This window comes from Eumetopias jubatus, unplaced genomic scaffold (assembly GCF_037043125.1).
Source record: "Eumetopias jubatus isolate StellerSeaLion01/CBP00866 unplaced genomic scaffold, mEumJub1_p1.0 scaffold_1, whole genome shotgun sequence".
Lineage (NCBI taxonomy): Eukaryota > Metazoa > Chordata > Mammalia > Carnivora > Otariidae > Eumetopias > Eumetopias jubatus.
Window position 1 is genome coordinate 118,365,467 of NW_028274807.1, and position 25,881 is coordinate 118,391,347.

The 25,881-nt window shown below is 36.6% G+C and overlaps 2 protein-coding genes across 8 annotated transcripts in view; both read left to right on the forward strand.

Moving 5' to 3' along the window:
- ATR (ATR checkpoint kinase) overlaps window positions 1-12,998 on the forward strand; it is a 95,613-nt gene extending 82,615 nt beyond the window's left edge. For 3 of the 5 annotated variants that reach the window (XM_028099167.2, XM_088025914.1, XM_028099168.2), the window contains 6 exons: window positions 1,450-1,600; window positions 4,251-4,407; window positions 4,521-4,674; window positions 5,811-5,962; window positions 10,833-10,938; window positions 11,995-12,998. In XM_028099167.2, the coding sequence (XP_027954968.2) occupies window positions 1,450-1,600; window positions 4,251-4,407; window positions 4,521-4,674; window positions 5,811-5,962; window positions 10,833-10,938; window positions 11,995-12,168 (894 nt within the window). In that variant the 3' untranslated portion in view covers window positions 12,169-12,998. Of the gene's footprint in view, window positions 1-1,449; window positions 1,601-4,250; window positions 4,408-4,520; window positions 4,675-5,810; window positions 5,963-10,832; window positions 10,939-11,994 lie in introns of those variants that run through there. The other 2 variants (XR_015768822.1, XR_015768823.1) reach the window with 2 other exon arrangements.
- Window positions 12,999-13,689: 691 nt separating this feature from the next.
- XRN1 (5'-3' exoribonuclease 1) overlaps window positions 13,690-25,881 on the forward strand; it is a 110,272-nt gene continuing 98,080 nt past the window's right edge. For all 3 annotated transcript variants that reach the window (XM_028099120.2, XM_028099121.2, XM_028099122.2), the window contains exons 1-2: window positions 13,690-13,875; window positions 23,156-23,388. In XM_028099120.2, coding sequence (XP_027954921.1) covers window positions 13,801-13,875; window positions 23,156-23,388 — 308 coding nt within the window. In that variant the 5' untranslated portion in view covers window positions 13,690-13,800. The remainder of the gene's footprint in view (window positions 13,876-23,155; window positions 23,389-25,881) is intronic.

Here is a 25,881-nt window from a genome sequence, read left to right on the forward strand (position 1 = left end):
GAATAACTATGGTTTGTACTTAGTATAATAAAAAATAATTTAAAAATTAGTATCACATTAGAAACCCATTTCAAAGGCTCTATAAAGTGAAGGATTTTTTTTTTATTTAAAATGTTTAGAAAATTGGTAACCTAACTGACTGTTAAACCATCAGTATGTTCATCTGAAGCTCCCTTGAGTGTTTTTCTGGTTAGGAGTATCAGCTGGCCTGGCTTCAGTTTATAAATTTATCCTAATCAGCTTTGTTACTGATTATTTCATTACTGTTCCCCCACATTGCTGTGGTAAAATACAATAGCCTGATTGTGAAAAATTACAGTCTGTGTTGGTCTAGGAGACCATAAACTGATCTTTACATGTTGTTCTAATGCTGTACTGTTTGGCTGACATTTATGTAGCCTGTTTATTCCTAAAGTTTAAAATATGTCTTTGGTTAGTGATTGTGCTTTTGAATTGGACAGGTTGCAGTCATAGTTGTGTGCTTAGTTTATTTCATATAGTTTCAGAATTATACAAAATACTGTTTATCCTTACCTAGAATAATTCAGAATTAATCCGATGAGATGTAAAAAGCTTTCTTCTGCTAGGAGACAGTTTTTCAAACGAAGCCATAATATTAAATTGCAAGAATAAAATGACATTTTGAGGATTTTATAAAACTCATACTTTTTTGTTTAGATGATCAAAATTAGGGGCTCCTGGGTGGCTTAGTCGGTTAAGCGTCTGCGTTTGGCTCAGGTCCCGATCCCAGGACCCTGGGATCGAGCCTGGCATCGGGCTCCCTGCTCAGTGGGAGGCCTGCTTCTCCCTCTCCCACTCCCCCTGCTTGTGTTCCCTCTCTCGCTGTCTCTCTCTCTGTCAAATAAATAAATAAAAAATCTTTAAAAAAAATTAAACAGCAATCTTTGTGCCTTAAGGACTTAATACTTCAGTAACATCTATAAAGCAATAAAAAACTAAAGAACATTTTGTCGGGCACCTGGGTGGCTCAGATGGTTGGGCGTCTGCCTTCGGCTCAGGTCATGATCCCGGGGTCCTGGGATCAAGCCCCGCATCGGGCTCCCTGCTAGGCGGGGAGCCTGCTTCTCCCTCTGCCTCTGCCTCTCTCTCTCTCTCTCTCTGACTCATGCATAAATAAATAAAACATTTAAATAAATAACATTTTGTCATTGTTAAATATACAGGTACAATATTTTGAACACAATATTACATTAACAGTGAATAATTAAAACGAGGGACTTGCCCAAGGCTTTTTTAATGATTTGGAAAAAGACTATAGATACTATCCCAGTAGCTTCCTTTCCTACCATTCTGAAGAATTATTCATCTATACCACATAGTAAACTTTCACAGAGTTTCTTTTGCTATGAAATGAATAATCTTTAGATATATTTGACATATATTTGGAAATTTTGAATTTTTAAGTTTATGTGTGTTTTTTTTTAATAGTGCTTAAGAAAAGATGCAGAATCTCGTAGAAGAGAACTTCATATCCGAACATATGCAGTTATTCCCCTGAATGATGAATGTGGGATTATTGAATGGGTTAACAACACTGCCGGCTTGAGACCTATTCTGACCAAACTATATAAGGAAAAGGGTACTAAAATTAATTCTTAAAATATAAATATATAATATGACTATAAAATCTGCCAATATGTATAATTAATATTAACATATGTTATTATACCTTTTTTTTATAAGCCATAGTAGAATTTCTAGGTCAAATGAGATTCTATATACACAAGTACTTATGTGTTTTTCTTCCTAATGTTCTAATCCCTTCTTTAACCTAATTATATCTTTATCCCAAAAGAATTTGATGTAGCTTATAAGAATGTATATGAAAATTTGTTTTTCACAAAGGTATTGGTTAGCAATTTTGAAACTACTTTATGTGTATACTTACCTTTAGCAAATAAAGATCTATATGTGGATAATGAGAGCTACCTTTTTCACTGTGTGAGGAAGAAAAGGAAAGGGAAGCCTAAAATAGAGCCGGAAGTATTAGATTGGAATTAGAGTCTCCACCTGGCCAGACCTGGGATAATTTGGGCAACAAAATAATGATATAGTATTAGATTATAACTCATGGAATAAAATAAATAGACATGAATCCACACTGTTATAAATAAATAATAAATAAGTAGGGACGTAGGAACAGTTCTTCGTTACAATAGAATTGCAGTGAATAAATGTAGAGAAAATGATGGAAATAGAAAATCACCAGTTAGCAAGTACCCCAGTAATAATTGTTGCAGGCAATGAATATCAATGGATCCTGAAATGAATGAGCAAAAGTATGATGAGAAGCAGGTTATTTGTAGGGTCTCAAAGTATCTCTTCACAACATACTTACTGATTATAAAGGGAAAAATATAGTAACTTTACAGTGGGGAAACAAAAATATAACTGGTTAGAACTCTTAAAAAATGTCAAGGTAATGAAAGACAAAGACAGAAATTTCCCAGATTTGAGGACATTAAGGAGACATGACAGCTGAATGTAATATGGGATCCTGGATTGGATCCTGGCCCAGAAAAAAAGACAGTAGTGGGACAGTTGGTGAAATTTGAATAAGGTCTGAAGGTTAGTTAATAATATTGTAACTATCAATTTCCTGATTTAGGTAATTGTGCTATTATTATAAAAGACATGAACATTAAGAATAGTTGGGTGAAGAGTATATGGGAATTCTTTGTGTCATTTATGCAATTTTTTGTAAGTCTAAAACTGTTTCAAAATAAAAAAATTTTTAAATGCATATGATGTGGTACATTAAAAGTAAATAGACCAAGTTATCAGAATAAGGTAGAAAATAAGTGTATTTGTTTCCCTAGGGCTGCTGTAACAAAGTACTGCAAACAACAGAAATGTATTCTCTCACAATTGGGGAGGCTATGAGTCCAAAATCTTGGTGTCAGTAGGGCCAGATCTCTTGATAGCTCTAGAGGAGAATCTCTTCCATGCCTTTCTGTCAGTTTCTGTCTCCAGCAATCTTTGACATGCCTTAGTTTTATAGATGGATCACATCATTCTTTCTCCTCTCTGTCATCACACAGTGTTCTCCCTAAGTCTATATGTCTCTGTTTTCTCTTCCTATATAATATTTTATATATTAGTCATATTATAATAAGGGCCCACCCTAATGACTTCCTCTTAACCTGATTACATGGGCAACAGCCCTCTCTTTCAAGGTCACATTCACAGGTACCAGGGGTTAGGACTTAAACACATTTTTTTGAGGGTACAGTTTAACCCATAACAGTAAGTGATAGTGATAAATTACTATATTATTCTGCTAAGTATGTTATATACTTTATTGTTTATTGTTAATAAGTCTGATTATCCCTATTTTATGTACAGTGCTAGAGGTTAAGTAACTTATCCAAGTTCACAAAGCTGATAAGTTGCAGAGCTGAAACTCAAAGATTGGACTCTTATTCCAAGGAACTTGCTATTGACTATTTTATTGGAAAGATAAAATATTGTGTGTGTTTTAGTTACTGCTTTTGGATTTTTAAAAATATTTAAAAAAATTTTTTTAACATCATGAACATATGGGAACTATATAACATTAGAGCCTAAAAACCTCAAATCTCAAACTTGTTCATAAAACTTTTGGCTGTGCTTCGGGTGTAAAAAAGCACGAGACCAAGGTGGGCCTAAAAGGCACTTAATAGACTGGAGTAGTATCACCCATCTAAAACACACTCACCATTGTATCAGAAGGAAAAGTTCTTCTGTTTCTCCAGATGATTTGCATTGTACAAGATTAGCTCAAGAACCAGGTACACAATGAAGCTTATAGGCTAGCATTCACACAGAGTAAATTACTTCAAAACACCACTGTAGGTTTTTTAATAATGATTCTGTGTGGACCTATACTACATGCTGAGGAACAGAGAAATCACTATAATTTTAGTGAGGGCTGCAGCGTTTTTATAATTCCAAGGGTACTCTTTAAATTGGATTTATTCTGAGTGATATTTTCTGGAATTAGTTGATTCCAACAACATTAGTTTTAGTTGACATTAATTTTCATCAACAGGAGGCTTCACTTTGGATAAGTATGGGGAAACAATGTGTTATTTTATTATAATAAGATAAGTTTACCTATGCATAATTGCAATTTTTCTATTTGTTCTTGCTTTTATAAAACAATTTGAATAAAAATAGATGTTTTTAAAAAAAATTACCCATTTTCTTATTTGGCTTGTGTGGTTAATGGAAACCACTCCACCTTGCAGGAGTTTATATGACAGGAAAAGAACTTCGCCAGTGTATGTTACCAAAAGCCGCAGCTTTGTCTGAAAAACTCAAAGTATTCCGAGAATTTCTCCTACCCAGGCATCCTCCTGTTTTTCACGAGTGGTTTCTGAGGACATTCCCTGATCCTACATCATGGTAAGTTACCAAGAAGATAATACATTGTTATGGTTAATGTTTTAAAAAATATTTTAGATTTATGTTGCCTCATGTGGCATAAGGATATTTGATGAGCATTGTGTTTTCTTTAGGTACAGTAGCAGATCAGCATACTGTCGTTCCACAGCGGTTATGTCAATGGTTGGTTATATTCTGGGGCTTGGAGACCGTCATGGTGAAAACATTCTCTTTGATTCTTTGACTGGTGAATGTGTACATGTGGATTTCAACTGTCTCTTCAATAAGGTAAATGATGTGACTTACTCTAGTAATTGTATGTTTACTCCCAGTTTCCTTTCCTCAACAGCTGTTTTTCCTAGACATACCCATTGGTTGTAGTTATAGTCACAGTTGAGTCACACTGAGAGTTTGTTGACTGGTTTTGATTGGTGAATCCCTCAGTCCTCAGCAAAGCAACTTAGGATGAAGAGAACTCACAATAGTGATACAGTAAAATCAGCACTGAACTTGAAATCCAAAGGTTCAAGTTCTGACTAAGTTCTTAGTTATGGGAACATGAACAGATCAGTTCATTTTACTGAGACTCAGTTTTAGACAAAACAGACCTGGCAGTGTATCAGAATAATCTAAGAATTTAAACAAAATACACAGATATCTAGCAGACATCCTAGGAGATTCTGTAGGTTCAGAGTGGGGCCTGGGATAAATTCAGGTGGTTGGACTCTCCCTAAAGCCCCGTCTAATTTTCCAATGTTATGATCCTAGAAGGCAGACAAGTAGGCTAACTCCCTATTTTCTTCATCCCCATTCTCTGTGGATTACCTTCTGCTGTCACAGGAAACCAAGAAAGGTCACAGATATACATGAGATCAAATCAGATAAACCACTAGTATATATTAAATCATACAAGAAAGGAATTTAGGGAAACTCAGTGAGTTTGGGGATAAAAAGGCCTTATGGAAGGCAGGTTGAGAATGGCAGAAAATAAATGAACTGGACTTCATTATATGTTAACATATTCTGTCTGAGGGATATGAGCATCTAACATTTGACTGTTTCTTTCCTTTCCTGCTTTAAAGTGAAAGTCTTAAAAAAGAAAAATATAAGAATATTTGTTTTTATTTTATATTATTCAAGAAGAGCAGTAAGGAAGTTAATATGAGACTAAATTTTGAATGCATAAAAATTTCTCTATAGTAATATTCACTATTGTAATTCAATGACTGGTGAGCATCCATCCTCTAGATCAGAGGTAGAGTTAAATGGCTCCTTCATGATAGAGGCCTTTAATGTAGTTAAAAATATAAATATTTTGAGGGTATCTTTGCACTTTTAGAGTCTAGACATGAAGATCTAATTTTTTTGCATAAAGATTTAAAATTTTAACATTGTTACTTTTTAATAAAATGCATTGTTTTAAGGGAGAAACCTTTGAAGTTCCAGAAATTGTTCCATTTCGACTGACTCATAATATGGTTAATGGAATGGGTCCTATGGGAACAGAAGGTCTTTTTCGAAGGGCTTGTGAAGTTACAATGAGGCTGATGCGAGATCAGAGAGAGCCTTTAATGAGGTAATTACCTATGTTTTGTAAACAATTTAACAGTAATCTTGAATGTAATTATTGGTTCCTAAATATGTTTTTTAATACTAGAAGCCACTTTGCATTGAAGTAGATCTTTTTAAATAATAGCTTTATTTTAAGGAATAACTTACAGTTCATTGCAACATTATTTACAATAGCTAAGACATGGAAGCAACCTGAGTGTCCATTGATGGATGAATATACACACACTGTGATAATATTCAGCCATAAAAAAGGAAATTTTGCCATTTGCAACAACATAGATAGACCTTGAGGGCATTTATTCATAAGTGAAATAAGTCCTACAGAGAAAGACAAATACCGTGTGAGATCACTTGTATGTAGAGTCTTAAAAAAATAGAACTACCTTATGATCAGTTCTGGCAATCGCATTACTGGGTATTTACCAAAAGAATAAAAGAACACTAATCCAAAGGGATACATGTACCCTGATGTTTATAGCAGCATTATTTACAATAGCCAAGATATGGAAGCAGCCCAGGTGTCCATCAACAGATGAATGGATAAAGACGATGTGGAATATACACACAATGGAATATTATTTATCCATAAAAATGAAATTTTGCCATTTGCAATGACGTGGATGGAGCTAGAAGAGTATAATGCTAAGTGAAATAAGTCAGAGAAAGAAAAATACCATATGACTTCATTCATATGTAGAATTTAAGAAACAAACAAGGAAAGGGAAAAAATAAGAGAGAGAGACAAAACAAGAAACAAACTCTTATTATAGAGAGCAATCTGATGGTTACCAAAGGTGAGGGTTGGGGGGGATGGGTTAAGTAGGTGATAGGGATTAGGGAGTACACTTGTCATGATGTGCACAGGGTGATGTATGGAACTGTTGAATCACTATATTGTACACCTGAAACTAATATAACACTGTGTATTAAGTAACTGGAATTAAAATAAAAAAGAAAAAGAAAAAACAAAACCTGAGCCAATAGATACAGAAAACGGTGGTGGCCAGAGGTTGGGGGTAGGGATGGGCAAAATGGATGAAGGTACAAACTTTCAGTTATGAAATAAATAAGTCATGGGAATATTAACTATGGTGAACATAGTTAATAATACTGTATTGTGTATTTGAAAGTTGCTAAGAGAATACATATTAAAAGTTCTCATCGCAAGAAAAAAATTTGAAATTTTTATGGTGATGGATATTAACTAGATTGTGGTGATCCTTCTGCAATATATATACAAATATCCAATCATGTACTCCTAAAACTAATATATATCCATTATATCTCAGTTTTTTAAAAGATGTAATTTACATACTGTAAAATTCACTCTTTCAGAGTGTGCATTTCAGTTGTTTTTAGTGTATTCCCAAGATTGTGCAGCCATCACTGCTATATAATTCTAAAACATTTCATCACTCCCAAAATAAATTAGCAGTCACTCTCCATCCCTACTCCCCTGCCATCTTCTAGCAACCACTAATGTACTTTCTGTCTCAATGGATCAGCTTATTCTGGGCATTTCATATATAAATAAAATCGTACAACATATGGCATTTTATGTCTGTCTTCTTTCCCTTAATGTGATATTTTCAGGGTTTATCCATGTTATAGCATATATCAGTAATTCATTCTTTTTTATTGCCTAATATTCCATTGTATACCACATTTTGGGTTTGTTTGTTTTTTTTAAGATTTTATTTATTTATTTGAGACAGAGATACAGAGAGAGAGCAGAGGGGAGGCAGAGGGAGAGGGATAAGCAGGCTCCCCACTGAGCCAGGAGCCCAACATGGGGCTCCATCCCAGGACCCTGGGATCATGACTTGAGCCAGAGGCAGACACTTAACCATCTGAGCCACCCAGGCACTCCTGTATACTACATTTTCTTTGTCCATTCATCAGTTAATGGACATTTGGATTGTTTACATCTTTTGGCTACTGTGAAAAGTCTGGCTGTGAACATTTATGTACACAAATGTGGGTATATGTTTTCAGTTTTCTTGGGTATACCTGGGTGTAGAGTAGCTGGGTCACATGTGAACTCTAAGCTTAACATTTTGAGGAACTTTCAAACTGTTTTCCAAAGCAGTTGTGACACTTTACACTTCCACTGGCAATGTATGAAGGTTCCAATTTCTCCACATTCTTACCAACACTTGTTATTTATCTTTTTTACTTTACCCATCCTAGTGGGTGGTATCTCCTTATGGTTTTGACTTGCATTTCCTCAATGACCAGTGATGTTGAACATCTTTTCATGTGCTTATTGGTCAGTTGTGTATCTTCTTTGGATAAATATCTATTCAAATACTTTTCCCATTTTTAAATTGGATTTTTTTTATTGTTGAGTTGTAAGAATTCTTTACATATTTTGGATATTAGATCCTTAAGACATACATAATCTGCAAATATTTTTCTCTATATGTGGGTTGTCTTTACTTTCTTGATGATGTCCTTTTTAGCATATAAGTTTTTACTTTTGATGAAGTTCAGTTTATCTATTTTTGTTGTTATTTGTGCTTTTGGTGTCATTTAAGAAACTATTGCATAATCCAAATCATGAACAGTTACACCTCTGTTTTCTTCTAAGCATTTTATAGTTTTACCTCATATTTACTAGGTCTTTGATCATTTTCAGTTATTTTGTGTTTCTAGTGTGAGGTAGAGGGTCCATATTTATTCCTTTGAATGTGCATATCCAGTTTTCCTAGCACTATTTTTTGAAAATATTATTCTCCACTTAATTGTCTTGGCATATATTCAAGAGTTTATTTCTGGACTCTCAATTTTATTCCATTGATCTTTATATCTAACCATATTCCTACTACAAATTGTCTTGATTACTGTAGCTTTGTAGTAAATTTTGAAATTAGGAAGTGTGTGTGCTCCAGCTTTTTTTTTCTCTTTCAAGATTGTTTGGCTATTATGGGTTCTTTGCATCTCCATAGGAATTTTAAGATCATCTTATTAACTTATGCAAAAAGTCGAGCCTGGATTTTGATAGGAATGGCATTGAGTTTTCAATCAGTTTGGGGAATATTGTCATTTTAAAAATATTAAGTCTTATGAACTATGAACATGGGATGTCTTCTCATTTATTTAATTTTTTAATTTCTTTCAATAATGTTTTATGATTTTTAGTTTTCAAGTCTTGTGGGTTTATTTATTTATTTTTTAAATCACACTTGTTTTTTTTAAGATTTTATTTGTCAAGAGAGACTGAGAGCACAGGCAGGGGGAGTGGCAGGCAAAGGGAGAAGCAGGCTCCTCACTGAGCAAGGATCCCAGTGTGGGACTTGATCCCAAGACCCTGGGATCATGACCTGAGCCGAAGGCAGGCACTTAACTGACTGAGCCACCCAGCCGTTCCCAGGTTTTGTATTTTTCAAAAATGTGCTTTTTAAAATGCTATTCCAAATGGAATTTTTTATTTCATTTTTGCACTATTCATTGTTAGTTTAGAAATACAACTGATATTTGTATATTTATCTCATATTTTGCAAACACTGCTGAACTCATTAGTTCTAATACTTATTTTTGTAGATACCTTAAGATTTTTCTCTCTCCAACATCTGCAGCTAGTTTTGTTTTTTCCTTTCCGATCTCATGCTTTTTTTTTTTCTTGCCAATTGCCCCTAGCTAAATAAATGTCAGATAGACAAGGTGAGAAATCTACATCTTTGTCTCATTCCTGATTTTAGGGGTATAGAAGTCAGTCTTTCACCATTAAATATGATGTTAGCTACAGGATGTAGTTTTTTAAAAGGACTTTTAAAGCTCATTTATCCACCTTCTTTCTTTAAAGCTCTCTACCAGGCATTTTGGTAGAACGTACTGGTTAATTAGACATAGGAAAAGGCAAATTCTCTGCAAGAGGAAGTACAGCCTCTTGTGAAACACTAAGAGCCCCTATCCAATCTGGGGAAGTCAGGAAATAATTTCTGAAGGAAGTAGCTGAAACCTTAATGATAAATGGAATTGACCACACAAAGGGGAAGAGAATGTTCTGATGATAGAAATATCAAGGCAAGTGAAGGCCTGGACTGCCTAAAAAATGTAATTCTGTTTTCTAGAGGGTACACTTCAAGTAGATGGTGCTGTGATGATGGCACAGATGAGCAGGGCTAGATTATGAAAAGTCCACATGGGGCTGGTTTACCCGTTTAAATCTTGCTGTGAAAACAATCAGAAGTCATTGGGGGTTGGGGTAAGAAGCAAATTTAAAAAGAAGAAATGAAATTCATCAGATTTTGCACTGTAGAAAAATTACAGTTGCAGTCTGGGGTAGAGGCCAGAAAACTAGTTAGAGGACTGTTTGAGTAACTCAGGAAGAAATGATGGTGCATTGGATGAGGTAGTGACAGTAGAGATGAAGGCAAGTAGACTCTAAAGGGATTTAGGAGGTAGAATTGAGTGTTAAGAGGAAGGAGAGGCAAGGATGATTCCTAGACTTTTGTTTAGGACAAATGAGTGAATAATGTTCTTTACTGATTTGGGGAACACAGGCAAAATAGTTTGGGAAAGGGGTAATGAGTTTTGTTTTGGAAATACTGAATTTGAGGTGCCTGAGTAGGTTTTTCCATAGGTAGTTGTATTTGAAGTGCACAGTATGCATTTAGAAATGGCACACAGAACTCATCTTACTCTACTCTCCAAGGACACCTCAGATCCCCCTCTGTCTTCCCTCTTTTCTTTTCAACCCCTCAGTCTAAAACAGTAAGTTCACATGTCTTACTGATGCAGTACTAATGTGTGTTAAAAGAATATTACCATTAGCTTCTCATCCTTCACTTATTTTTCACCTAAATGTTGACTATAGTGGCACTTCTTTTTACAGAGATAACATTGTCTCATCATATTTGTTTGCATTGTAGTGTCTTAAAAACTTTTCTACATGATCCTCTTGTGGAATGGAGTAAACCAGTGAAAGGGCATTCCAAAGCACCACTGAATGAAACTGGGGAGGTTGTCAATGAAAAGGTTAGTAGAAAGTGTAGCGTGATATGAGCTGACATAATATGTCTCTGTCAATGAGAATTGATTCTAAATACTGTCGGTGACTGGCCATTGAACTCCTAAATCTAGTTACTTTTTTAATTTTTTTAGAGAGGGAGGGAGGGGAAGGGGCAGAGGGAGAGGGAGACAGAGAATCTTGAGCAAGCTCCACGCCCACTGAGCCTGATGTGTGGCTCAAATCTCACAACCCTGAGATCATGACCTGAGCCAATGTCAATAGTCGGATGCTTAACCAATGGAGCCACCCAGGTGCCCCTGAAATGTAGTTCTTTAGTATGAAAGTGCCAATAAGTTTTCTTTATTGTCTTTACTAATGTTAACATTATCATTTGTGTAATAAAGTTCAAGACACACTTAATTATAGACAGTTTGCAGTTATGAGATATAGTGGGAAAAACTTGGAACATAGATTGCCTGCAGGTCTCAACTTTAATATATAGCAATTCACTCCTTACTAACATTAGTTGAAGTTTCAAAGTTTGCAGATAATCATTTTTATTAAGTGAGAATAGATTGAGGATTGTTACTCTTATACAACATTCTCACTTTTGCATTTTTATAAGCTTTCTTATTGAGAGAAATGTGTACCTTTCATTACAAGTAGCTTAGAGCTCCATTTGCACATAGTAACATAATCTAAATATTAGGCATTTAGAGTACTGTTGCTATTATTAGAACATTCAAATGTTTAAGTCCTAACATTTTGGGGTAAATTTTTTAAATTATTATTTTTCTAGAATTGTAATGTGGAAGAGAGTCCCTAGTATTTCACATATTCCAGAAAAATGTCCATGCAGTTGATGCTAAATCAACATTGCCAAGCCTCAAAATCAGTATCTCAAGTTATTTCATTTGTTTCATTTCTTCTCTTTTGCCTGCTTTTGCTCCTAAAAAGGGGGTAATGATTCATAAAATGACATAAACATTTGTCAAACACCAGAAAAGTAGTAATTTCAAATTATCAACATCCAGGTATTATTAGGTTCTTAGCACTTACGATTTTCAATTTCTTCTTATTAGGCCAAGACCCATGTTCTTGACATCGAGCAGCGACTGCAAGGTGTAATAAAGACCCGAAATAGAGTGACAGGGCTGCCACTATCTATTGAAGGACATGTGCATTACCTTATACAAGAAGCTACTGATGAAAACTTACTGTGCCAAATGTACCTTGGTTGGACCCCATATATGTGAAATGAAATTACTTCAAAGAATATGCTAATAATCTAAAATTAATGCATTTGGTATTAACTGTGATTGTATATTCAGTTCCAAAGTACAGCATAAGTTTATGTTCTCGGAGCAACTGGTATTAACTCCCTTATGTTAATAATATTTAAGATAATATATGTTGTTGTTAAGAAATAAACTTTTTTTTTTAAGATTATTTATTTGAGAGAGAGCACAAGTGGGGAGGGGGGCAGAGGAAGAGGGAGAAGCAGACTCCCCACAGAGCAGGGAGCTTAACTTGGGGCTCCATCCTAGGATCGTGACCTGAGCCAAAGGCAGATGCTTCACTGACTGAGCCACCCAGGTGCCCCTAACCTGCTTTCTTAATATATATTGTTCATTATAACTGAAGAAATGGAACATCTTATGTTTTTATGCTCTAAAAGATGTATTTGCAAGAAACAAGCCAGCCTAATTTCATTTTATAACTTTTATTGATTTTCTTTTAAGTACTAGCTAGCAAAAGGATTCATTTGAACAAAAAATTACACTGAATAAATGCTGTAGGCAAAGCATTATGCTAGATTCCTGAACAGAGCTACCTGCCCTGCCCTCTAGGAACTGTCTAGTCTAATAAAACAGATATAAAGCACACATCAAGTTCACTTAAAACTCTTTTTTGTATGGTTGAAAATGTAACAGGAAAAAAACATAAACCAAGGAGCATGAATATGAAAACTCAATGTAATTTTAAAGATCCTGTCATACTGAGTTTGCCAGAATACAGAATCTAGTGGTCTTAGAAGACACTTAAAATTTCATAAATTTTAAAATTAAAGATATTTTAATGTTCATTTTTTGGAAGTTTTCTTGCTGATGATTTAAAATAATTCACAATATTTACAAAATTATGAGGTTATTACATTCAAATAAATGGAAAAATTATAACAGAATTTTACTTAAAATCTCTTGATAGAATTATGCTTTCCCGCACGGTTTAGAGTGTGATGGGGGAAAACATGAAAACCAAGAGACATGAATGTGAAACGTACGCCATTTCCTCGGGAAGCCTAATGTTGGTTTAAGGAGGAAGCTGGGTGGGGGTGGAGGGGAATTAGAACATTTTTTCCAACAAATAATCTGGCAAAAAAAGTTTTTAAAAGAAGTTTGATATAGGGTTATATTCCTCAGGAAAAAACCTCCCCCTCCCCAAACAAAACAAACTAAACCAAATAAGTCACCAGATCTTTCCAAATCTGTGTTGAAAAATACTGAGATTAGTAATTCCAGGACACAGAAGCAGGACAAATACCAGTGTTCCAAAACTCTTCCAGCAGGCTCGTGAGGTTTTCACACCACTCCCACGTCTACTTACAAAGCACAGCTCTGTCAACAAACACTTCCAGAACTAAATGTAACGCACCAACACGCCACTCCGCCCTTAAACATTACCACCGGGGAGCTAGAGCCGGGATTAGAGCCCCGCCCCGGGGATGCGGCCTCTAATCGGCCGCTCTAGGCCCGGCGAGTGCTCTCTATGGTCGGGCGGGCGGTGTGTTGTCATCCGCGGAGCGACGGCCGGAGGCAGCGGCTTAGGCCCCGGCGGGGCGTTTGGTTTCGCTTTGGCCCTGACTGCAATTAGCGTTGACGGTCGAAATGGGAGTCCCCAAGTTTTACCGATGGATCTCGGAGCGGTATCCCTGCCTCAGTGAAGTGGTGAAAGAGCATCAGGTGGGTGAGCGAGGGGGCAGCTGCTTAGCAGGCCGAGAACCCGGGGCCCTGCGGCCCTCCCTCCATCCTGGAACAGGGCTCCCCAGCCTCCTCTTTCTGCTCGTTGTCTGCAAGATGAACGGTGGAGGGAGGGGAGGAGGTTTGAGGATATCCTGATGATCTGAATGGGGGCGAAGATGTAGGTTTCGTTTCTGTGGGCAGAGCCGCGGGAATCGGGGCGGTTCTGACAGCTCTGCCGCGGGGCAGGGCCTTCCGCGATTCTGAAATTAAGTCCTGGGGAGGATCGTTTTAGTGAGTTCTTTCCTTTCCTGCCCAGGGAGCTTATAGAGGCAGCAAAGCCGGAGCGGGTGTTCTGAGTCCCCCCATCCCCCTCTGAACGCAGCAGACCCACGTACGAACAATAAGTGCCTCCGCAGTTGAGTCACCTTGTTTACTTTCCCTTATCAGGACCTGCATCCCACTCCACCCCCAACGCCTAGACTTTTTGACATAGCTGATGATTCATATTTATGATACCTTATGTTACTCTTTTTCGATTATCTCAAAGGTCGTAAAAGAAACAAAAATACACTTGGACGGGCAGGGGCAGTTATTTGGAGACTTAAGTGTGCGAGTGTGCGTGTGTGACAGAGAGGAAGAGAAAGAAATGGATTGCTAGAACACTAATACTAGTAATCATAGTATCTGGTTTGTAATCCGGTATGTAATAATATCCCAGTGCAAGGTTTTTGTGCGGAGTCCAAAAATGTTTATATATTGGAATTGTGGAAAGAAATAGTAAGCAGTTATCAGGTAAACTAGACTTTGGGTGATACATTAGTGTTTTGTCACATTTAATGATTTTGGTAGATCTCTTGTCCATTTTATATTTTACAGGAAAATCAGTTTTGATATTTGTATAGCTAATGAGTCAGTTTTGATGGGTAACATTTTATTATTAGGGGAAATAATCCAACCAGCACCATCATGCTGTTTATTAAATTATGGTTTAATCTTTTAAAAAGTAGTATAGCATGAAGATAGGGTTAAACTTCCAGAAGGGATACTTTGTTGTTGGATCCCAGTCAGATTTGGTAAATGAAGAAGAGCTTACAAAAAATTCCAAAACAATAGTTTATTTTTCATTTATTTGAAACATGGGTTGAGTCAGATTTAGGAAATAGTTCTTTCCAGAGAATAAGGTAAAAAAAGATTACTAGTACATTTCAGAAATGGAGACAACCGACTTTGGCTTTTCCTGGGTCATTCATTCAACAAAAGTCTGAGTGCCTGCCATGTATCCGTCACTATAATGTGATTGTTCTTCGAATTGACTTGATAACATATAATTTGTTTATTAATATTTTTATTCTGTACTCTTTGGTGCAGAATTTGGTTTGGTGAAACTGTCTTGGCTTCTCACCATCCTGAGAATTTTTTTTGCTGAAGAGCAAAAACAATCTCTTTAAGGCAGTCTTATGATAGGTTTAAAAGGATAGGTTTAAAACTTGACTTATCAAAATGGTGTCTTTCAAAAACGTTTGATTCTTGTAGTTAACAACGACCATAACAACAAAGAGAGCAAATGTTATAAAGGGGTACCAGCTACTCTTAAGCAGTATTTAAAAGATGATAAGCCTAAGTAAGTCACAAGGATTCAAAAGCTAGTACGAGGAGGAAGAGATTGGGAGGAGGAGTAAGTTGTGGGAAGATGGTGGTGGTAAAGACAACAGCATCATTTTTGGTCTCTTTGAATCCTCACATAAAAACAACTAGGCACGCCTGGGTGGCTCAGTCGGTTAAGTGTCTGCCTTTGGCTCAAGTCATGATCCCAGCGTCCTGGGATCAAGTCCCACATTGGGCTCCTTGCTCAGTGAGGAGCCTGCTTCTCCCTCTGCCTGCCACTCCCCCTGCTTGTGCTCTTTCTCTGACAAATAAATAAATAAACTCTTAAAAAAAAAAAAAAACTAGGGCGCCTGGGTGGCTCAGTTGGTTAAGCGACTGCCTTTGGCTCAGGTCATGATCCTGGAGTCCCAGGATCGGGTCCCGCATCGGGCTCCCTGCTCAGCGGGGAGTCTGCTTCTCCCTCTGACCCTCTTCCCTCTCATGCTCTCTATCTCTCATTCTCTCTCTCAAATAAATAAAATCTTAAAAAAAAAAAAAACTAGATAGCAAAGTTTGAAATCCGTAGAACATTTATGACAAAACCATGTAATATTGTATCCCTACGAACCCCCAAAAACAAGTAGGTAGGGACAAACTACCAATAGCCTCTAGACCCAGTTGGTGTTGGCATCCCTGCAAGAGGAAAAAGGAAGCAATGGGGCAATATCTGATGGACCTGAGAACAGGAGAACTAAAGAATATTTGCTAAAAGACTATGTAGGCCAATTATATAGCAGTATTTGTAACTAAGGGGTTTTAAAGGGCAGGAGTAGTTGGCCTCCTATGAACTCTCATAACTGATTTGCTAAGGCATCATTCTGAGGCAGATATAGTAAAGGATAAAACAAATGTGCTCCCTATACAAGAGCACACACTTTAAAATGGAAATGTTAGCTTGTGTTTCTTTCTGTGCAATTTGTATAAAATGCATAGAAGATTGGCTTGAAAAGTGCAGGCACCAGGGGCGCCTGGGTGGCTCAGTTGTTTAAACAGCTGCCTTCGGCTCAGGTCATGATCCCGGGGTCCTGGGATCGGGCCCCACATTGGGCTCCTTGCTCCATGGGGAGCCTGCTTCTCCCTCTCCCTCTGCCTGCCTGCTGCGCCCCGTGCTTGTGCTCTCTCTCTGTCAAATAAATATAAAAAATCTTAAAGGAATAACAATGTGAATGCACTTAACACTACTGAACTGTACACTTAAAAGTGGTTAAGATGGCAAATTTTTTATGTATATTTTACCACGATTTAAAAAAATGCAGGCACAAGAGTATGAATTATGAACGGGAACAATATCGCTCCCAAGGGGGCCAAAATTGTTGAGAGGGTGGAGGTTTACATTTTAAAGTGCCACAGTACGTAAACAGATATACAGTATAACTATGGTATTAAAATTACATTGGAGGGTGATGATTAGGGAAAAAACAAGTCTAAAGAGCTACCTGGAAGAGGGACGAGAGTGAAAGAAAGATTAAGAAATACTGCTCTAGAGCAATTCTGCTTGGTTCAAATTTAGCCCCAACACTTACTTTAGTAGCTATGGGTGAGTAACTCAGTCCTTTTGTGATTCAGTTTTGTCAGCTACAAAATGGAGATAATAATATTAGGATTGCTATGATTAAATAAGTGAATGCACATACAGTTGACTCTTGAAAATGTGAGGATTAGGAACACCGACCCCCCCCCCAAGCCCCCACGCAGTCAAAAATCTAAGTATAACTTTGACTCGCCCAAAACTTAACTACTAATAGCCTAGTGTTGACTGGAAACCTCACTGATAACATAAACAGTTAATTAACACATATTTTATATCTTATATATATCTTGTATTCTTACAATAAAGTAAACTAGAGAAAAGAACATGTTAAGAAAATCATAGGAAAATAGGAAATATGTTTATAGTACTGTACTGTATTTATTGAAAAAAAATCCACACATAAGAGGACCCATGCAGTTCAAACCTGTGTTGTTCACGGGTCGACTATAAAGCATTTAAATCTGTCTAGTACCTGGCAAGTGCTTAACGGATCTTACCTGTAATTATTGCTCACCAGCAAGGAGGGGAAGAGGAAGAGAGAGAATCCTAAGCAGGTTCCTTGCCCAGGGTGGAGCAGGGCTCGATCTCACAACCTTGAGATAATGACCTGAGCTGAAATTAAGACTTGGATGCTTAACTGACTGAGCCACCCAGGTGCCCCATATTTTAGCTATTATAGTAGCACTGTACCAGATTGTGATCACAAAGAGAACTACATATGCTCTAAGAGTTTTTAATCTTAGTTGTATGACCTTCTTTTTTTGTAAAGGTTCAGTTTTCATCAGATATATATGTTCCCTCATTACAACTTCATCTCTACTTTTGTGGTACATAATAGATCTTCAGTAAATATTTATTGAGCGAATGAATATTAATCATACTATATAACATAAAGAATACATAGTATGTTTTAAAACATGCATATTAAAGGGGTGCCTGGGTGGCTCAGTCAGTTAAGCATCCGACTCTTGATTTTGACTCAGGTCATGATCTCAAGGTTGTGAGATTGAGCTTTATGCTGGGCGTGAAACCTGTTCAGGATTTTCTCTCTCCCTCCGCCCCTCCCCCCCCAAAATAGGCATATTAAAAAATGAACTGAAGCCACAAAATCTTGGAATTGTTTAAGATAAATAGGATTAAAGAACTGGGACAAAAGAATTGCCAATAGCTCTCTTAAACTGTCAAATATACATTGTCTTAATGAAAATGCATTTTGCGGCAGCACTAAGTAGGATACAGAGTATACTAGCAAAAAGAAACTCAACTAATTTGAGAAAATTAGATACTAAAGTTAATACTTAACCACAATTTAAAGCAGTATAAATGCATATTCAAATAAGTGTTATAGCTTACATGTGCTATCACATTTAATAAAGGGAGGGCTTCGCTATTATTAAATATTTTTATTTGCTACTTTGTGCCAAGAGTTCTAAACATGACCAAATACTTAAGTGTAATGTGTGTCCTTTTGTGCTAAACTGTGAGTTCCTCAAATCAGAGACCTTGATTTGAGGAACTCACAGTTTAGTAGGAAAGGACAAATGTCACACTTAAGCATTCAACAAAAATGTACAGAGCATGTAATATATGTGCCTGGCATTCTTGTATGCATTGGGAACACAAAAACAAATAAGATATGACATAGAGAAAGGAACATCATTTCCCCTTGGGTAAGTACAAGAAAACTTCCAAAGATACCTGAGCTGGATCTTGAAAGCTGAGTCAAAATCTGCAAGATCAGTGGAAGAAAGAGCATAAAGGAAAGAAAAGTATTTCAGGAAGTAGTAGCAGCGTCTGTTAAGTCACAGAGGTTTGGAAAAGCCCAGTGCATTTACGGCTCTCTAAATAATGTACTGTATGTAGTTAGCTTGTAGACTATATGTGCAAACAGGAAAGAATATGGAATTGGTGGGAGAGATAACAGCCAAATCATACAGAATCTTTTATGGTATTAAAAGTTTATAGTATCGTATGGGTTTAGGTATGGAAGCAACATGATCAGATTATATATTAGAAAAATGGCTAACTACACTGTGGTGGGAGAGAAAAAAAGCAAGTAGTCTAGTTGGAAAACTCAGGGCTTGAACTAAGGCAGGAAATCTGGGGATGGAGAAAATGGTGAGATTGCCTAACACAATGGGAATGGTTAGGAGGGTAGGATTCTAGAGACATTTTGGAAGTTAAATTTTAAAAAACAAAACAAAACCTAAGTGACTAATTAGATACGGGGGTTGAGGAGAGGTGAAAGTGTAAAATAACGTCAAAACATCTGTTTTACAGAATTAATAATTCAGTATTGTCTTTGGGTTTTTTTCCCCATTTTTATTTAAATTTCAGTTAGTTAACAAACAGTGTAATAATAGTTTCAGGTGTAGAATTCAGTGATTTGTTACTTACATACAACACCTGATGTTCATCATAACACGTACCCTCCTAATCCCCTTCCCCTCTTTAACCCATGCTCCACCCACCTCCCCTCCAGCAGTCTTCAATTCTCTATAGTTAAGAGTCTGTTTCTCAGTTTGCCTCTCTCTCTCTCTTTTTTTTTTCCATTATTACGTGTTTGTGAAGGAGTAAGATTCTATTGCATGTTCTCATTTTCTTCACTGAATTAGTCAGTGGTTACTCAGTCATTCTGTATTTTTCTTACTAATCTGAAACCTAAGAGAATTTTTTAAATTTCTTTTCTAAAAAGATAATTATAGGTTTTTTTTCAGATTATGAAGGTATGTGCTCATTATGTAAAAATTAATATAATACAAAGAGATGTAAAAGCTGTTATATCTTCCAAAGGAAAATAAACAACTGAAATTCCATCATCAAAGGTTAACTACCAGTACCATCTTGTTTCTGTGTACTCTTAACCTTTAAATACAGATACACATGTAGATAAGTATTTTCTATAAATGGGATAATAATATGCCTGCTATTTTATAGCCTACTTTTGTCATTTGACCATCTATATTACACACATTATCTAATGTCAAATATGAATGCATATCATAATTTGTAATTACTGTGTAGTATTCCATTGTGTGGATGTACCATCAGTTTTCTGTTATTAGGCATTTTGATTTTATTTTTTATTTCTAAATAGTACTCCCATTAATATTCTTGTGCTTCCATCTTTGTGCACATTTCTGATTATTTCTCAGAATAAATTTCCCATAGTAGAAATCCTGGGGGTGCCTGGGTGGCTCAGTCAGTTAAGCGTCTGCCTTTGGCTCTGGTCACCATCTCAGGTCCTGGGATTGAGCCCCACGTTGGGCTTCCTGCTCAGTGGGCAGTCTTCCTCTCCCTTTCCCTTTGCCTGCTCTTCCCCCTGTTGGTTCTCTCTCTCTCTCTCTCTCAAATAAATAAAATCTTAAAAAAAAAGAAAAGAAAGAAAGAAATCCTGGGTCAGAGATATATATGCTTCAGATTTTGATATATACTTTCATATTATTACACCAGTTTATATTCCCATCCAGAATACTGGGTATAAATGCCATCTCTCTCTTTTCTATATCTGGGATTTTCCTCTTCTGTAAAATGGAGAATCTAAATATTTTTCTTTTAAAGTTACCATAATTTAGTGAGACAATGAATATGTTTGGCCCAATGTTTGGCACTTAATGAGTGCTTAATAAATGCCAGCTATTACTTTTAATAACATATGAAATATCTGTTTCCCCAAAACCTTGCCAATAACTGGGTAATATCATTTTTTCTAATCTTTGCTAACATGATGGGAAAAAATGATACATTTTAATTTGAAATTTGGGGATGTTGAACATCTTTTCATATATTTATCAGATTTTGTGTCTCTTGACTTGCTTTGCATTTTTCATGCTTTTAAAATTTGCTCTTTTATTAGAGGATTTTTTTGTTTATTGGGAATGTTGATTTTGTCCTAATTTGCAAGCATTTCCCTGCATTTTGTCATTTTCGGTTTAAACTTGTTTTTGACCTTTTCTTTTAACCCTATAGATGTAAAAAATATAGATTGCCAACTCCATCGTTTGTTTGGTTTATGATTTTTGGCTTTCCCCACCCTAAAATTACCAAAATATTTGTATATAATTTTTTTACTTATATTTCTCACATTAAAAATGTTTACTCTTTTTGGAATTTATTGTTTTATAAGATGAGATACAGTTGTGTTTTATTTCCAGATAGCTAGGTGCCCCATCCCTTTCACTGGTTTGAAATGCCTCTTATATACTAAATTTCTGTATACACTTAAACTGCTTTTTTAAGATTTTAATAATTTATTTGACAGAGAGAGAGTCGGGGGGAGAGGGTGCGCACAAACAGGGGCAGAGGGAGAAGGAGAAATAGGCTTCCCGCTGCGCAGAGAGCCCAACGATGCGGGGCTCGATCCCAGGACCCTGGGATCATGACTTGAACCCAAGGCAGACACTTAACCGACGGCACCACACAGGCGCCCGACACTTGAACTATTTCTAAACTATTCTGTTCAATCAGACCTTTATAATTTTTAATATCATATAAAGCAGATTTCCTTCATTTACTTTTTTAATATTCTTTCTTGCATGTTTATTCTCCTAGAGAAACTTTGGAATCATTTTGTAAAGTTCTCACCTGGAGATTTTGATTGAGGTTTTCAGATTTTTTGAAGCAAATAGTAAATCTTGAATATACTTTTAAAACCTCATGATCACAATTACGTCATTTGAGCCTATTACTCAGTAAAGACATTTACATTTTTTTAATGTGGTGCCTGGTACAATCCTGTATAAATGGGGTTTTGTCAGTATGTTTTTATGCTGTTCATTGATTCAAAGGCCAAAACTTTTTCACTCCCCAAACTCAGAGGCATGCTATTTTCTCAAGAGAAAAATGTATAGTTTCTGTACATATGGTAAAACTTGAAGTGTTTCAGAGATGGCTCTCGTAAGGTTCGTACAAGAAAAGTTCATTATGTTTTTATGTCTGAAAATTCAAAATACTTTAGTATGTAAGACACACTACTCAAATTCTTTAATCACAATTAGATATTATAACTATTAAGTTGTACCCACTTCATTTCCTTGTTAGTGTATATTTGTTTCAGTAGTGTTCCCCCTACTTGCTCACAAACATTTAAATAAAGGAAAGATCAATGAGAGCCAGAGCCATGAAAGTCTTTTTATAAAAGTAGACACCTGTTAGCCAAAGTTTAAGAAATTTTTAATCCACATGTCAAAAACAAGAAATCTGTTTTCAAAATTTCCTAAATTTCTTGGCATAATCTAAGCTTTCTAAATTAAGATGAACAAATCAGTGACTCTTAGTGAAACCAAATATACACGAAGGCTTTAAATCACTTGTAAAATCTTTTAATGACCATGTACAAAGAGCCTTTTAAATAGGCATTATGTTACCCATTTATAGGGGAAATTGAGGCATTAAGAAGTTGATGTCGGGGTGCCTGGGTGGCTCAGTCGTTAAGCATCTGCCTTCGGCTCAGGTCATGATCCCAGGGTCCTGGGATCGAGCCCCACATCAGGCTACCTGCTCCACGGGAAGCTTCCTTCTCCCCCCACTCCCCCTGCTTGTGTTCCCTCTCTCACTGTGTCTCTCTCTGTCAAATAAATAAATAAAATCTTTAAAAAAAAAAGTTGATGTCAAGGGGTGCCTGGGTGGCTCAGTCGCTAAGCATCTGCCTTCAGCTCAGGTCGTGATCCCAGGGTCCTGGGATCAAGTCCCACATCGGGCTCACTGCTCCACGGGAAGCCTGTTCTCCCTCTCCCACTCCCCCTGCTTATGTTCCCTCTCTGGCTGTGTCTCTCTCTGTCAAATAAAATCTTTTTTATTTTTTTAAGATTTTATTTATTTATTTATTTTGACATTTCCCATTTGGTATTTTAATAAGTAGATAATTTCCTGACAGTAAATTTGATCAAGCCATTGGTGCATTATATAGCCATATATGTCTCCATCTTACCAATTTCTCCTGTTCATTTTTTCTTTACTTTCTTTATTCAGCTGTGATTATTTTCTCAGTTTTTATATAATAAGAATGTCCCCATATCCTGCTTTTTATCAGCTGTTCTCCCAGCTGCTTAAATATCCATGGTAGATTATAGTAACAATTTTGATCATTTTTTCTTTATTTCTTAGATTCCTGAATTTGATAACTTGTACCTGGATATGAATGGAATCATACATCAATGTTCCCATCCTAATGATGATGATGTTCACTTCAGAATTTCAGATGATAAAATCTTTACTGATATTTTTCACTACTTGGAGGTGTTGTTTCGCATTATTAAACCTAGGAAAGTGTTCTTTATGGCTGTTGATGGTGTGGCTCCTCGAGCAAAAATGAACCAGCAGCGGGGGAGGCGTTTTAGGTAAAACATTTGTGGTTTATTTTAAAATACTACTTAGACTAATAAAATGTATTATTTTAAAGATAACTGACTTAGTACACTGAATCTTCTGTTCATGTTTTTCTGCTTAAATTCCCCCAGAAACGGAAATAACTGATTATGTCACATTTTATCAATCAAGTAAACAATAATTCAAGTGAGGTGTCCTTCTCAAAGCATATGTTGAGCTGTGTAGTTACTGTTGTTCTCTGTCATAAATTTTTCAAACTTCTCCTTGGTAATTTAGAAAGAGCGGTACAGTTGACCCTTGAACAATGCAGTGGTAAGTGGTGCCAGTCCCCACACAGTCAAAAATTCACATATAACTCAACTCCCCAAAATCTTAATAGTCTACTGTTGACTGGAAGCCTTAGCAATAACATAAACAATAAACACGTACTTTTTATGTTGTATGTATTATATACCATATTATGGTAAGCTTAGAGAAAAAATGTTATTAGAAAATAGATTTACAGTACTATACTGTATTTATTAAAAAAAATCCATGTACAAGTGGACCCATTCAGTTCAAACTTGTGTTGTTCAAGGGTCAGCTGTAGTAGAGAAAGCTCCTCTCATAGTCTGTCCTGACCTAGAGAATTACGGGGTGCAATGAGAGATTGTTCTAATGGAAACTGATAGCTTAATTCAACAAACATTTGTTGAATGCCCAGACCCTGGGCTAGATAGATGCTCACTCTGACTGATTATGGGTCCAAATTGGACAGAAAAGCAAGTGAGACTAGAAGGTGATTGATGGAGTATGAGAAGACAGCTGAGTTAGGACACTTGAGATACTATCATCCACAGTGTGTGAGTTCGATAGGAAAAGTAACAGGATGAGAAGAGGCACGTAGAGTTTTAAAGTCAAAATCCTGAGCATGTGAAATAGTTTTTAAAAAAATGAGGTCATGCTGTGACCTTATTTATGAGTAGGATAAGTAAAGTTAAGAGGGTTGTTAGAATTGATGGGAAGACTCTGAGTCCAGTGTGTTTGATGTGTTGTTAGTATAATGAATCCTTTCATCACAACGGCAGGTAAAGGAGTGGAAAGGGCACCTGTGAATCAAACAGTGGAAATCATCAAGGAAGGTGGGAGGGTACCTTAGAGAAGGCTAGCAATGAGAATGTGAAAAGGATGGTAAAAAGTAGTGATTTAAATACCAAAAGAGAAAAGATAAGATATTCCAACAACTGTGACATCTTTAAAGACAAGGACCATCTCTTCTAAAATTTAGATCCTCAAGTACCACCCAAACTTAATTAATTTGAATCTCAGAAATTGGGCCCTGGAAACTGTTTTTTACCAGATTCCCCTGATATATGTTAAACTACTTTGGGGGGACTGCTGGGCTAGAAAATCTAGTGTTAAGAAAGGATTATATAAGCCCACTATATCAGTCACTGTTCAGTTGCAGAAATAGAAGCCTGCCTATTTTAAGCAGAAGGGGATATATTACAAAGAATTAGGTGCTTATAAAAATCATTGTAAGAGGGGCGCCTGGGTAGTTCAGTCATTAAGTGTCTGCCTTCAGCTCAGGTCACAATTCCAGGATCCTGGGATCGAGCCCCACATCGGGCTCCCTGCTCCACGGGAAGCCAGCTTCTCCCTCTCCCACTCCCCCTGCTTGTGTTTCCTCTCTCGCTGTGTCTGTCAAATAAATAAATAAAATCTTTTAAAAAAGAATCATTGTAAGAGCCAGAAGGATGGGAATTTAGGTGAGCCTTCAAGAATGACTTCAGAACAGCACCACAGAACTGACCCACCAGTGGCACGATTAATACAACATTCAAGAAGGTGAGGATTTCAGAGGCCCACACCAGAACAGGTTGTTCCAGGAATTTATTCCTTTAGTTATGATCCAGGAATTAAGAAGATACTACCTGAACTATTGGTTCCAAAAATACATCGCTTTAGTTATAATTCAGCAATCAAGAAGCCACCACTGTATCTGTTAGCTCCAGAGCCCCAGTGTACCTGGTAGATCTGCCCTACACTTTGCTTCTTAGCACCTACAAAACTACTGAATATTGAGAGCTCTTCTACTATTGATGAAACACACACACACCCCACAAACCCTCTGCCTTAACAGTCATACAGATTTCACCACACTTCCACTTTCCAAACCTTTTGTGGAGGCATCTAACTGACAGAATCTAAGTTATATCCACTCACCTAGCTGCAAGGAAGCCCGAGATCTTAATTTTTTAGGTTTCTAACCTCTCCAGTATCAGAAGACAACCTAAGAGAATGAAATGGATATTGAGTGCTCCATGTTTCCCTGAAATCCCCTACTCAGCTTTTTCTCATTCTCCACAGATACTATTTTCTCCATTCATAATCTTTAATTATAACCTCCTCCTATATCTCTTACTTTAAATCTGCTGCCATCTGGCTTTCATCCCTACCACTAAAACCTCCTTACAAGATTACAAATAGACTCCTTATGACTAAATCTATAATTCTCTCTATAT